General features: G+C 46.3%; 1 protein-coding gene across 1 annotated transcript in view; it reads left to right on the forward strand.

The window, feature by feature from the left end:
- NPLOC4 (NPL4 homolog, ubiquitin recognition factor) overlaps nt 1–15139 on the forward strand; it is a 70698-nt gene that overhangs the window by 22207 nt on the left and 33352 nt on the right. Inside the window, exons 8-12 of the mRNA XM_023651794.2 lie at nt 534–713; nt 3949–4035; nt 6130–6201; nt 7112–7238; nt 14021–14181. Of these exons, the coding sequence (XP_023507562.1) occupies nt 534–713; nt 3949–4035; nt 6130–6201; nt 7112–7238; nt 14021–14181 (627 nt within the window). The remainder of the gene's footprint in view (nt 1–533; nt 714–3948; nt 4036–6129; nt 6202–7111; nt 7239–14020; nt 14182–15139) is intronic.

Genomic DNA, 15139 nt, shown 5'->3' on the forward strand with positions numbered 1-15139 from the left:
TTCTTTTTGAAAATTATTCTTTGCACTAGAGATTGTGAAAACCTGCATTTTAGGTGAAATCTCAGTAAGATTAATTTGAATTAGTTTATTGAGGAGCCCGACCCGCCCACCAGAACCGGAAATGGTTTCAGGGACAGAGCACATTCTTTTTTTTTTTTTTTTTTTTTTAAAGATTTTATTTTTTTCCTTTTTCTCCCCAAAGCCCCCCGGTACATAGTGGCATATTCTTAGTTGTGGGTCCTTCTAGTTGTGGCATGTGGGACGCCGCCTCAGTGTGGTTTGATGAGCAGTGCCATGTCTGCGCCCAGGATTCGAACCAACGAAACACTGGGCCGCCTGCAGCGGAGCGCGCGAACTTAACCACTCGGCCACGGGGCCACCCCCTCGGGACAGAGCACATTCTTAAAATTCGTGAGCCTTTGTGTGTGTGTTTAAAGAGCTAGGTAGGAGATATTTGTGAATGGTTTGTACTAGAAAAATCATTTCTTTTTGATGGAGTGTCTTCATTTAGCCCATTGTTGTTAACTCTACAGAAATACAGACATGTGGACAATATCATGTTTGAGAATCACACAGTTGCTGATCGCTTTCTTGACTTCTGGAGGAAGACAGGGAACCAGCATTTCGGGTACTTGTATGGCCGGTATACGGAGCACAAAGACATTCCTCTTGGCATCAGGGCTGAAGTAGCTGCAATTTATGAACCTCCTCAGGTAGACGTGCAGGATTTGTGGGTCTCTGCCTTCTGTGTTTTGAAGGCTGTGTGGGATGCCCTTTCAGATTGCATTTTGCTGCTTTTGCTTTATCATTTGCCCAGTCTGTCTCTGTCTCTCTCCACACCCTCCCCCAACCCCGGTGTTTATTTTTTGAATTATTGGAGAGTAAGATCACTGCCACTAGATATTTCAGTAAGTATTTCCAAAGAATAAGGATAGTCTCTTACATAACAAGTACATTTATAAACTTAAGTAAATTGAACATTGATACAATATTTTTATCTAAGCTGCCATCTGTATTCCACTTTTGTCACTTGCCCCAGAAGTGTCTCACCATCGCTTCATCTCTTGTCTTATATAGATCTTCCTCAACTTACAGTGGGGTTACGTCCTGATAAACCCATTGTAAATCAGAAGTGCATTTAATACACTAACCTACTGAACAGAATGGCTTAGCCCAGCCTCTTCAAACGTGCTCAGAACACTTAAATTAGCCTATAGTTGGGCAGAATCACCTAAAACAAAGCCTATTTGATAATAAAGTGTTGAATATCTCATGTAATTTGTTGAATACTGTACTGAAAGTGAAAAAAAGAATGATTATATAGTTGTTTACCCTTGTGGTCATGTGGCTGACTGGGAGCTGTGGCTCGCTGCCACTACCCAGCTTCACAAGAGAGGATAGCAGTGAATATTGCTAGCCTGGGAAAAGATCAAAGATCACAGTATAAGTACAGTTTTTACTGAATGCATATGGCTTTTGCACCTTCATAAAGTCGAAAAATCATGAGTCAAACCATCATCAGTTGGGTACCAGCTGTAATTCTGTGTCTCCCCCACGTATAGTCAGCCCCAGGGATGATGGAGGTAGAGAATCACAGAATTACTCATATTCTTTACCCTGTGCCACACACATTGTCCCAGAATAACAGTACCCAAATCACCACCGGTATAGGACTGAAAACAGTTTCAAAATTTTTTGGTGGGAGGGGGAGTCTTTAGGGTGTACCCACTAGGGACGGGCGCTGGGTCACTGTATTTTAAGTCACTTGGAATGTCCTCTCTGTGTGATTTTGCCACCAACTAATTACATATTTAGTTATACATTTATGTTCATTTGTTTTCTTTTCAATCTTTAGGGGTTGGTTTTATACATATATATTTTTAATTTGTTACATAACTATATAAAATATATAGTGCTTTTTGTTGTATGTAAATTTACTACAAAAGTGAAAACTGTATATATGTTGCATTCTAGTTAGTGAAATGCATGCCGAAATAGTGAGGGGGAGGTAGATTTGTGTCCGTAGTTTACCGTGAAGTGCAACAAAAAAATAAGATGGATTGAGGGATGGCTAGAGGAATGGATAGAGTGTAGTAAATATTAATGACTGAGTCTAGGTGGTGGGTATATGGGTGTTCACCCTAACATTCTTTAAAGTTTGTTCTATGTTTGACACTTTTTATTTAAAAAAATGTTGGAAAAGAAAAATTTGTACATTTCCAACATCAAATCTACAAACAAGGCATTCCCTTTCATCCTGTTTCCTTCCTTCCCCCACAAGTGGCCCCCACTTTAAAAAATTTTTGGTTCAGACTTCTAAAGTTTGATTTTTTACTATAAGGAGATACGCACACATCCTCTGTTTCTTTGGATGTTTACCATACCGTTCACACCTTTGTCCCCTTGCGCTGTGTTCTGGAGATTGCTCCGGGACCGGCCTGCTTTTTAAAGAACCTGAAACTGCAGGCCTTGTGGCCACTGGCTGTTGTGCAGGTTTGTGGCTCCTGCACAAATGCCCTTGTCTTCCATGGCTGTATTTATACAGATTGTGTGTGTAGTCTACTCCCCTCCCTCTCCCCCCCGACATTTTCAGTATTTCCTGAGAGCTGCAGATGAAGAGTTGGACAGGGCCTTTGTGATGGTTCATTTAGAAGGAGACACTAGATGGCAACAGAGACCCTACGAGAGACCCTGATTACCTAACCCTTAGGGCACGAAGTGCGCTCTGCAATCAGGAGGCTGCTTTTTGAAGCACACGACGTCCAAAGTCAGTTTTGTAGAGGGTCTCTTTCATGAAGAGTTTCAACTGTTCTGTTAAGAGGATGACTGAACAAAAAATTGGAACTGAAGCTTCTGGCGACCGGATTACTAACAGCATCGTTGGCGCTCCCAATTTGGGGATCCTGGAGGTTGAAACGGTTGACCTCTAATAACCTCTAGCTCATTAGAAGTTGAAGCTCATGCTGCCACATGTTGAAACAAAATCCTCAGATTTGTTCTGAGTTTGTGACTTGACCTATGCTCTGGAGGTATTAATGATCTCCATATGGGTAATACCCAGCAACATAAAGTTCTTTTGTTCTTTTGCCAGAATTTGACTAATTTACAAGGATATACCCAATTAGTATAACTCAATTTGGGATTATCTTCACTTTCCTATTCCTATGGCTGGGGTTTCTGCTCTGTACAATACTTACTATTAATGACCCACGAGCTGCATTTCAATGCAGATTAAAGGTTTCGGCAGGTTTTGCCAACTGCAGGAAGTTGGGGTCCTGTGGCCAGTTTAGGTTGCGTGTGAGCTGGCTGGATCACGAGCCCACCTGCTGTCCCGAGCCTAGCAGTCTGCCCACCAGCCAGCAGGTAACCGGTCACAGAAGCCTTTTCATTTGCTTAGGGTTTGCCTGTCGGTCGCTCTCTCAGTGTCTTACCAGGGAAGCTAAGCATTGTCCCTGTAGGACAATGTCTCTGTAGGAGCTGCACACGAATTTTCCAAGGCTGTTTTCTGGGAATGAATGTTACCTTACAGCTCTCATCTTGCCTAAGCTAGCCACAACCTATTTGGAGTGTGACTATCCAACAGGGTTTTGAAACTAACTTCTTTCCCCAATGGAGGAACCTTAGGAAACCGTGTAGAGAGCCTGCCTTAGTCCTGGATAGTCACACACTCGATATGGAGCTGTCTGCCATAAACCGGCCTGAACAGTGCGTCTTCATGTTCTGAGTCTTGATCAAAAGCTCAACGCCACCTGAGAAGGGAAAAACCTGGAGGGGTTTCGGTTGTGTTTTATCTGATGGCCTTAAGCTTTACTGCTGCTGTCACCCTCTTTTTGGTAAGGGGGAGAGCAGTGCTCCTCTGTGACCCGGAGCCAGAAGGGAATGGAGCAGCTGTGCTGCTTTCCTGAGCCCACTGCTCTGAACCCGTGTTCTCCTTTGATGCCCTGACAGATTGGCACACAGAACAGCTTGGAGCTTCTTGAAGACCCAAAAGCTGACGTGGTTGATGAAATTGCTGCCAAACTCGGCCTGAGGAAGGTACTGAGGCCTTTGAGAGGGGACTTGGGCTCTGTGTTGGGGACATCCAGGTGGGTGGCGTGGTAAGGCCTCATCTGGGACTGAACGCCCAGCTGTACAAGGTCAGGTGCAGGCCCGGCTTGTTTTAAAGCCTCATTTGTGTTTATTGGGTGCCAATAGCTTTTATGTTTCTCTGATTTAAAGTAAAATGAGAACATTTCCCTGAGCATAAAAAATAAATCAATCCCGATGCAGGAGCTGTTATATTTAAGTCTGCCAGCCGCACCTCTGGGGGACTGTTTCAAAGCGGGGAGAGAAGGAGCAGCGGGAGCAAGACCCCTTCTTCCTGCCTGAGAGGGCACCTTGACACCAGGCTGTGTGTCCTGCCCACCCACTGTGGCACGTCCCCTTAGGTGTAAGCTCTCCCTTCATGTGTCTTTGCTGCCTATGGCAAAGGCCTCGTTCACAGCGTCAGTTTTCTGTCCCGTGCACTGGGAGGTCCTGGTGTTCCTTCGTCACCATCATTGAACTTCCTGTGTATAGTTGTAGGCATCTGCACATTAAGCCTTGCTAGTTTTACTGGGTGGGTTAGAAGACAAGGGAGCCTCTTTGAGGCTGCTGATCTAGTTATCTCACATACTTGATAACATTCCCAGGAACTTTAAAGATGAGTTTTTATAGCTACGTGTTGAACTGTGAATATGAACAAATCTTAGAAAGTAACTATTAATAGCTCTGTAAGTTTTATCTTTTATTTCCTAATCAATTTAGGCAGTGAAAATAAAGTCCCTGCAGATAAACGGGGGAAAACTGGAAATGTGCTTTATAACCTAGGAATTTTATAGAGCAAAGTGGCTATACCATTTTAAGAAAAAAGTTTTATGAGAAAAATGTCCTTTTATTTCTAACAAGGAGTCTATATCTTGATTTAGGTTCATATTTAGGGTTAAATTCTGGAAGTTTCTCATTCAAAAGAGAAATCGGTACAGTTTTTTGACTTTTGTTTGTTATAGACTCATAATTCATGATAATCATAACTATAATAGAAGATCTTGAAGTTACTTAAATACCTTTCTTCTAAACACTAGTTCCTTACCCTTATTTATCTCAGCTCGATCTTGGTTCTGCTGTATTTACTGCTTAATTACATTTATCCTTTAAGTCTTGTTTTCTTCATCTCCATCCTTCTTGGGTTGTTTGTTCATTAGGAATTTTTAGAGAAAATGGAAATCTCTGAATTTCCTGGTCATGTCTGCAGGAGATAGATTTGAAGAGTTCAGTATCAGGGTTGTGCTGGAGTGAGTCATGGGCACCAGATTAGTTCTCCAGAAGACTGAAGTGGGGTGTCTGGAGTCTAGCCCCACTCGTAAACCTCCCAGCCAGGCTCTAGTTCAGGATGGGGAACCAGCTGTGAAGTTCGTGGGCAAAGAGCCGAGGGATCACAGAGCATACAGACGGGCAGTGTAGCTGTGACAGGACGCACTGGGGGGTGCTGACCCTGCCCTGAGCTCTGGGACTGCTGTTAGGGTGCCCCAGTGATGGGGATTTCAGATCCTTGTACCCTCAGAAGCTTCCTTTGTTTGAGTCCTACAGTGGGGCTCAAAGGAGCAGCTGGGCGAAGTCTCCATTGTATCATTCCTTCTTATTTTTAGTGCCTTTTCTAGGGAGTCTGTTTTTTTATCTTGCAGAGAAAGTCCTAGCATCTTGATTTGCCAGCTCATTGTCTGTCTTCCTCTTTGGAGTATAAGTTCCCTTTTCCGTCGCATTCTGTTAATCTTGTTCACCCCAGAGTCCACTGCGCCTAGCACAGTGCTAGGCCCAGAGTTGGTGCCATGGAAGACTTTGTTTAATGAGTAAATGAGCTCTGGTTGTTTACCCTCATCTCCAAGCCAGCAGTACCAGAAGGAGGGTGGCCAGTTTCAACTGAGTAGAGTTTGAAAGCCCTGGTGTGGCCTAATAGCTTACTTGAGGAACTGAGTCATCTACGAAGAAAGAACGGGCTCACAGGAGTCTCTTGCTGAGAACATTATTGTTAAGCTCTCTGGGCAGAAGCCGGGAAACATTTGTCATCTATTTTAGGGAGAGACTCAGAAGATATTTTCCTCTTTTATGCAGGTTGGTTGGATATTTACAGACCTTGTCTCGGAAGACACCCGAAAGGGTACAGTTCGTTACAGTCGAAATAAGGTGAGGTGGGACAGGAATACTCACTGACTTAGCCTGCAGCTTGGTTACAAACTAGCTCTGGCTCACACTCTCACGGGGGTCTCTGTACAGCTCATCCTGGCTTTTAGACCAAATTATGATGATTATTCTTTTTTGGTGAGGAGGATTGTCCTTGAGCTAACATCTGTGCCAGTCTTCCTCTTTTTTTTTGCTTGAGGAGGATCGTCCCTGAGCTAACATCTGTGCCAGTCTTCCGGGGCCAGCCCGTTGGCACAGCAGTTAAGTTCGCACGTTCCGCTTTGGTGGCCAGGGTTTGCTGGTTTGGATCCTGGTGCGGACCTATGCATCGCTTGTCAGGCCATGCTGTGGCAGGGTTCCCACATACAAAGTAGAAGAAGATGGGCATGGATACAGATGTTAGCTCAGGGCCAATCTTTCTCAAAAGAAAAATAGTATTGTGCCAGTCTTCCTCTATTTTGTATGTGGGACACCGCCGCAACATGGCTTGGTGAGCAATGTGTAGGTCCCTGCCTGGGATCTGAACCCATGAACCCTGGGCTGCTGAGATGGAATGTGCGAACTTAACCACCACACCACTGCACTGGCCGCTAGACTAAATGATTTTCCAGCACAGTCTTCTTGATAAATTAAGGCTGGGCCTTTTGATTCTGTTTTGTAGAGCAAAACTCACCTGACCCTTACAAACCAGTGCTTTTTGGAAGTCAGCCTGTGGGGGAGGATTGCCCAGTGCTTCTGGCCTTAACTAGTTATGCATGGCTTTATGTGAGGAGTCTATAATGGCTAAGAGTTGTAGGTATTTGTTTCAGTGTCATTTTTGACATGTTATAGTTCTTAATATTTTCTAAAGAAGAAATAGAAGAATATTTGACATGATGCTGTAAAACTTGATATACTGGTTCTCTTATCTTAGGACACATATTTCCTGAGTTCAGAAGAATGTATCACTGCAGGAGACTTCCAAAATAAGCATCCCAACATATGTCGACTCTCTCCAGACGGACATTTTGGCTCCAAGTTTGTTACTGCAGTGGCTACAGGTATAAGCAGGGACAGAGTCATGTTGTAAATATTACTACCTTGTTAATATATTTTGTTCCTCTTTCATCCTTAACTCAGTTACAATGGATTTTCTTAATGGGGCTGTGAGATACAGATTCCTCTCTTCGGTTTGTGGTAACCAGAACTTAGGCTGAGCTGACAGCATCACCCGCAAAATTACTAGAATTAGAATTGGGGCCTCGATGCAGCTCTTCTCTAGTTCACTCTTTCATCCCAAGTCCATGTGAACTTGGTTCTGGACCTGAGCTTGGGGCTGTCTTTGCCGCTTTCCAGTAACCAAAGATGACTCTTTGTCTGGCTATGCAGGAGAAAAGGGATTTGCTGTTTCTGTTACTTGTTTATTTTTGACATCATGAGTGGGAGTATTATTTTAAGAAACCATTTCCATAAAGCTGTGTTGGGAGTGACATGCATATTGTGATGTTACATGTATTATATTATGTGTTGGTGTTCATCATAAATACATAATAGTAAAAGATTGCAGCCTATAAAAAAGTGCCACCAAATCTTTTTTTTTTTTGAGGAAGATTAGCCCTAAGGTAACATCTGCTGCCAATCCTCCTCTTTTTTTTTTTTTGCTGAGGAAGACTGGCCCTGAGCTAACATCCATGCCCATCTTCCTCCACTTTCTATGTGGGACGCCTACCACAGCATAGCTTGCCAAGCAGTGCCATATCTGCACCCAGGATCTGAACCGGTGAACCCCTGGCTGCTGAAGCGAAACATGCAACTTACCAATCCGCTGCACCACCAATCTGGCCCCAAACCAAATCTTTTATAATATACTTGAGATCCTATCCTAAAAAATAGCCAGACATAGGACCGTACAATTTAAAAGGAATAGGATGGGCCAGCCTCAGTGGCCTAGTGGTTAAGTTCGGCACACTATGCTTCCACGGTCTAGGTTCAGTTCCCAGATGTGGACTTACACCACTCGTCAGTGGCCATGCTGTGGCAGCGGCTCACATATGAAAAGAGGACGATTGGCAGTGGATAGCTCAGGGCGAATCTTCCTCAGCAAAAAAATAAAAAATTAAAAAGAATAGGAATTTGAAACTTGGAGAACCAACTCATGAAAACAATCTATTTGATCAGGTTTTTGTTTGTTTGTTTGTCTTTCTGGGAAAGATTTGTCCTGAGCTAACATCTGTTGCCAGTCTTCCTCTCTTTTTTATCCCCCTCTTGAAAGCCCTGGTACGTAGTTGTATCTTCTAGTTGTAAGTCCCTCTAGTTCTTCTCTGTGAGCTGCTGCCACAGCATGGCTACTGACAGATGAGTGGTGTGGTTCCATGCCCAGGACCTGAACCCAGGCTGCCAAAGCAGAGCATGCCAGACTTTAGCCACTAGGCCATCAGGGCTGGCTCTGGTCAGTTGCTTTTTTTTTGTTTGTTCTTTTTGAGGAAGATTAGCCCTGAGCTAACTACTGCCAGTCCTCCTCTTTTTGCTGAGGAAGCCTGGCCCTGAGCTACACTGGTGCCCATCTTCCTCTACTTTATATGTGGGATGCCTGCCGCAGCATGGCATGCCAAGCAGTGCCATGTCCACACCCAGGATCCGAACCGGTGAAACCCGGGCCGCCGAGAAGCTGAACGTGCCAACTTAACCGCGGTGCCACTGGGCCGGCCCCTGGTCAGTTTTGTTTTTTTTTTTAAAGATTTTATTTTTTTCCTTTTTCTCCCCAAAGCCCCACGGTACGTAGTTGTATGTTCTTAGTTGTGGGTCCTTCTCGTTGTGGCATGTGGGACGCTGCCTCACCGTGGCTCGATGAGCGGTGCCATGTCTGTGCCCAGGATTTGAACTGATGAAACACTGGGCCGCCTGCAGCGGAGCGGGCGAACTTAATCACTCGGCCACGGTGCCAGCCCTGGTCAGTTTTTAAAAGTCAACAATAACCTTAATCCTGTGAAGACCTGGTTTCTACCCTCGCAGAGGTGATAATCCACTTCTTAACCGTTCTTCTCCTAGTTCTATAGAAAGAAACACCCCTCAGTTTAACAAACACCAGTTTACAAACAGCCCAAGCATGTGAGTAAGTGGAGCCTCTATTAATCCCAATTGAGCTTGTTACCACTGCTGTGGGAACCACGAAGAAAAGTGTCTTTCACACTGAATTTTTAAGATCCATTGCTTTAAGATCCACTTAGTTTCAGAGACACCTTTTTGAAGTGAATGCACTTTGAGTGAGGGGGTGATGGCAGTCTTGCACGTGTGAGTGTGAGTGAGGGGTGATGGCAGTCTTGCACGTGTGAGTGTGAGTGAGGGGTGATGGCAGTGTCTTGCACGTGTGAGTGTGAGTGAGGGGCGATGGCAGTGTCTTGCACTTGTGAGTGTGAGTGAGGGCGATGGCAGTGTCTTGCACGTGTGAGTGTGAGTGGGGGCGATGGCAGTGTCTTGCACGTGTGAGTGTGAGTGAGGGGTGATGGCAGTGTCTTGCACGTGTGAGTGAGTGAGGGGCGATGGCAGTGTCTTGCACGTGTGAGTGTGAGTGAGGGGCGATGGCAGTCTTGCACGTGTGAGTGAGTGAGGGGCGATGGCAGTGTCTTGCACGTGTGAGTGTGAGTGAGGGGCGATGGCAGTCTTGCACGTGTGAGTGAGTGAGGGGCGATGGCAGTGTCTTGCACGTGTGAGTGAGTGAGGGGCGATGGCAGTGTCTTGCACGTGTGAGTGTGAGTGAGGGGCGATGGCAGTGTCTTGCACGTGTGAGTGTGAGTGAGGGGCGATGGCAGTGTCTTGCACGTGTGAGTGTGAGTGAGGGGCGATGGCAGTGTCTTGCACGTGTGAGTGTGAGTGAGGGGCGATGGCAGTGTCTTGCACGTGTGAGTGTGAGTGAGGGGCGATGGCAGTGTCTTGCACGTGTGAGTGTGAGTGAGGGGCGATGGCAGTGTCTTGCACGTGTGAGTGTGAGTGAGGGGCGATGGCAGTATCTTGCACATGTGGGTTAGTTAAGTCAGATTTACTTTCCTAGATTGTCGTTGGGTCAGGTGCTGAGGAGAGTGGCTGGGAGTCTTGACTGGGATTGAATGATTCAGCAGCTCTGCAGCATGGAGACTTCTGTGTGGGGCCTGGCCAGGGCCCTGCTGTGAGGGAGCACTTAGGGCAGCAGCAGCAGGGCAGAGACTGGGTGCCGGGGAGGGGAGCGGGGGGCAGACAGCCTCTACAGAATCTGGGGTTTTGCCAGGCCAGCTCTGTATTTGACGAAGGGGACAAAAGGATTATGTTTCTACTCCTTGCATCACGTAACCCCTTTGTCTTCGTTTAGGCTCATATTCTGGGTACAGTAATTCAGACTGGTAGTTTTCAAACCTATCAGACTGGACACCCCCTTTTTAGAACATCTTGTGTTGCCCCTTTACTATGTAGAAAACAAAATTCATGGATAACATACCTGCCTACACATATAATTCTGAAAAAGAAAGCAGAGTAGTAGCCTAACCATAACGTAAAGGGGAAATAGTAACGAAATATGTAATAAAGCAGTGTGTTTCAGCATGTCACTGCTTGGGGACTGACGCTTGTGTGGGGTGGGCCCTGCACTGGCTGGATGGCAGGTCACGTCCACTGGCCTCGCCATCAGTGACCTGGTTTCCTGAGACATTCAGCGACTGTCTGTGAAGCTGTGGGCTGAAGTGTCCCTTCCCTCAGCTTACACAGTATCGCACTCCTGGAGAGTTCACCACGTTAAAACGGTCTGTTTTTTTGTGTGGTTATATATAAAATATAAATGATTCTAATCTCAGATCATCATAAATAGGGGTTTTTGCCTACATTGAGTGTGCAGGGAACTTTCAAGGTCCTGTGGGATGTGGAACACCACTTTGTTATGTGGGACTCCCCAGAACACAGCAAGACATCTGACATCTTTGGCTCCAGCCCACTAAAGCTGGCAGTCCGCCCGCCATCGTTGAGATGACCAAAAATCACCTTCACAGATTTCCAGAACTGCTCCTCATGAGGACTACTGTTTTAGGCTTCCATGGGCTCACATGGTAACCTAACCCTTTTAATTACTGTTTCTATGGGGAATTATTTGATGGGCCAAAAGAACTGGCACATTTTTAGAATTATAAATAGTTTCTAACTTGGGGCTGCCTGTACCTTCAATTATTGAGTCATACCTCTTGTTGGGAGTTTGGAAATTATGGATCGTCCATGGAATTTTTGCCTCTGAAATCGGCATTTTACTGAAAGGTTTTAGAGCTGTGAGACAGTAACTAATTTATGATAAGGTCTGCAGTTAGAGTCCTTTTCATGTGTCTGCCGAGTCCTCCCTCTTGGTAACGTTGTGAGGTGCTCAGACTTAAAATTCTCTCCATTTTTCAGGGGGGTAGCGAACAGAAGGGTGGTTATCCAAAGCATCATAGATCTTCTAACTCCAAATAAAGTGTGCTCTTCCCTGCATCAGTGATTCTTGACCAGGGACATGTTGGTACTCTGGGGACCTGTTTGAAATGCCCTTGCCGCAGTCCCATCCCTGAGATCCTGATGGGACGCGAAGAAGCAGGTGTGTGTGTGCGTGTGCGTGTGCGTGTGTGTGGCTGTCTCCCAGGAGACTGACCATTGCACCACTGGGTTCATGGTGCTTCTGCAGGCACAGTGCCCTCTGTTCTGCCCAAAGCTGCTGCCGAAGCTGCAAGGCCGGGTGCTGGCCCTGATGCGGAGACCTCACCCCCTTGTCTCGTGTCTGTCTACCCCTTCCCTCAAGAGCTTCTCTAGTGTGACACTTTCAGAGAGAAAGAGTACTGATTGTGTGTGATGTTTGCTCACGTGAACCTCAAGGATCTGGTGGGGGCAGATGCATCACAGAGCCCGTTCACACTCCCTGCCACAACACTATGTCTGTGTCTTGGTCATTTGGGGCATCCATTTCTCTGGGTTGTGAAAGTTACTTTCTGAGGCTGCATCTCAGACTCAGTTGCAGCTGAGTTCTTCCTGTCACGGCCCCTTTCCGTCCCACGTGTGAGTTTCCTGACACGCTGATTTGGGAGGGGAATGGTGCTTAACTTATCTGGCCTCCTTTGTATCTCAGCAATTATTAGGTTTCTGGCAAGGGTGAGTAAACCTGTCAGGACCGGATTTCTTGCTCCTCCACATGGAAAAGTAGAGCTTGCGCTTCTCAGTGAATCTGTCTTTGGAGGCTATCCATGTGGACTCATTTTGCTTTTTTTTTTTTTAGCAGCTTTCAGTTTTACGTGTACTGCTTTCCACTTTTCTCTGGTTCTCAAAGGCCAGGTTTCCTCTTTCTCTAATGACCTATCACACTTCAATGATCAATTTAAAAACCAGTGCAGGTTTACAGTGCCCAAAGTAGAACAGTGGCCAGACACACATCCCGTGGGCAGCTCCTCCCCGCTCCTCCGTGACCTTCACCTCTGCTCCTTCTAAACCAGTGCTCACTTGAGGTCGACGTTCATATCCCCGAACTCGCCAGAGGCTGAAGCGCCCTGTGTTTGACTCCTCAATGTTAATCAGTGGTCGTTGCCCAGGCTTGGCCACCTCTCTCGAGTTTGGGAGTGAGGGCCGGGGAGAAGGTACTAGACTTGGTTGCCGAGTGGGCCTTTGGAGCCCAGTTTGACTCAGCATTTGGAAGCCAGCTGCTTTTGGCCTCTGGTGTGCAGAGTGGAGCAGACAGCAGGCCCCTGGCTGGTCCCCACTGGAGGCTGGCTCTGCCCCCGTCCTTCACATTTTCTGATTGCTTGGCCATCAGGTCTGGTTTCTAATAAATGTTTGAAAGCCAGACAGTCAAAATTTCTGTTGCCTCGTCAATAACTTAATTCTATTTTTGTCAAAGAAACTAAAGCAGAGATCTTGGGCGGCGAGGGGTTTAGGTCTCCAAAGCCTGGATTCTGGAAACACATTTGTCTGCGGTCGGAGTTGGCCGTCTGCACGGTCTGGTCTTGTCTCTTGCAAGGACTGAGGACCTGCCTTTCACAGCATGGCCCATCCTTCTCACTTCAGGTTCTTGTCTCACCCAGCTTCCTGCTCGGCTTAACTTGATCAGATTGTTCCCTCTCAGCAGCTTTTTGCACTACCCTTGCCCCTGATTTGAGTCACATTGGAGATTTTTATGGAGTGGGTCCGAGAGAGGTAAAGAGTGAAAGGTGTGGAGGGTGATGCATGGTGCAGCGAAAGCGGCACATGTGGGATTGTCAGGAGACTAGGGCGGGGGGGTCCCTGTGCTGCCTATGACCCTGTGGTGGCATCTCTACCCCCTACATGTGGTGACTAAATGATGCTGTGGCTCTGCAGGTCTCCATGAGGTGGAGACCGCTGTACGTGCAGTACAAGTACTGGCGTTGTTTGTGCTGAAAATGGTTTCGGTCTTGTTCTTCCGCCCTCCACTTCTGTACCTCCACATCCCTCCGTCACTCAAGAATGGGAGTTTGCTGGAATGTGGGGCTCTGTTTGTTGTTCATGCCGCTGGTGTAATTAAAAACCAAAAGCCCAATTACTTGATGACGCGAAGCTTAGTTCTGCGCAGATATTGGAGAATGTTTAACAGTCTTGTTTCTCAGTTCTGAGAGAACATGTCATTGTTGGGACCTGTTTGAGGAGCTGCAGTGGCATCTCTGTGCCCTGCATTCAAGGCCATATGCTCAAGCTACTCATAAAATTGCCATCAAACATTTTTGAATTCTTACCCAAGCCAAACTTGGGAATTTGTTTGTTCTGTTGGACTGAAGTGAAGAGTAACAGATGTGGACTTGTGTTGAATATCTGTTGATGTCCTTTGAATATCTCATCGAAGGTCTCTCTCTTGCAGGTGGTCCCGACAACCAGGTCCATTTTGAAGGGTACCAGGTGTCCAATCAGTGCATGGCGCTGGTCCGTGATGAGTGCCTGCTGCCGTGCAAGGACGCCCCTGAGCTCGGCTATGCCAAGGAGTCCAGCAGCGAGCAGTATGTGCCTGATGTGTTCTATAAGGTAACACTGTGATGGTACGAAAAGAATTAAGTGGATGGAGAGCAGTGTGAACACTGACCGGGCTTGGGCTTTACTAATTTTGGTACATTGTGCCATATTAGCTGTTTGTCAGCTGTGGTTGGTTAAAGCCCAGCTTGTGAGTAAAGCCATTCCATCACATTCCTGGGGCTTGTTATTAGCTACTGAGGCTTTTATGATGTTAGAGCTTATAGCCGGAAGTGGAAAGAACATGTGCTGGGTTTGGGATATGTAACACAGTTCAAACCATTGCGACGTGGAATTACAGGTTCTAGAAGTGAGAAGATGGTGTGTGTCGGGGCCTCCCAGGAGTGAGACAGGGCTGTGTGGCTGCAGTCAGGCTGAGCTACAACATAGATAATTGTCCATTTCTTTTTTTTTTTTTAAAGATTTCAAATTTTTTTTCCTAAGCCCCCCCAGTACATAGTTGTCTATTTTTAGTTGTGGGTCCTTCTATTTGTGGCATGTGGGATGCCGCCTCAGTGTGGCCTGATGAGTGGTGCCATGTCCGCGCCCAGGAGTCGAACTGGTGAAACCCTGGGCCGCTGCAGCAGAGTGCTCGAACTTAACCACTTGGTCCGGGGGCCAGCCCTGGTACTTGTCCATTTCTCAATCTTTGTTTCTTGTGAAAGCTATTAAACTATTTTTATTGAAAAATGTTGTCTAGTTTGAACATGTAGGAGTTAGGTGCTTCCCTGTAGGACTGGAGACACACTTCTCATCCTCAGCTCGGGAGTTGGTCCTGGTCGTGATCAAGGCTCCTTCTGGTTCCCAATCCAGGCAGACCTGGGTTTCCATCTGGCAGTGCTCTGCTGCCTGGAGGACTCCAATATTTCTTACAGTGCAGGGCAGCTTTTGTATGTCTGAGTGTTTTCTCTTCATTTTGAAGGATATTTTCGCCATGTAAAGAATTCTAGATTGACGGTTTTGCTCCACTGTT

The sequence above is a fragment of the Equus caballus genome, chromosome 11, assembly GCF_041296265.1.
Source record: "Equus caballus isolate H_3958 breed thoroughbred chromosome 11, TB-T2T, whole genome shotgun sequence".
Taxonomy (NCBI): Eukaryota; Metazoa; Chordata; class Mammalia; order Perissodactyla; family Equidae; genus Equus; species Equus caballus.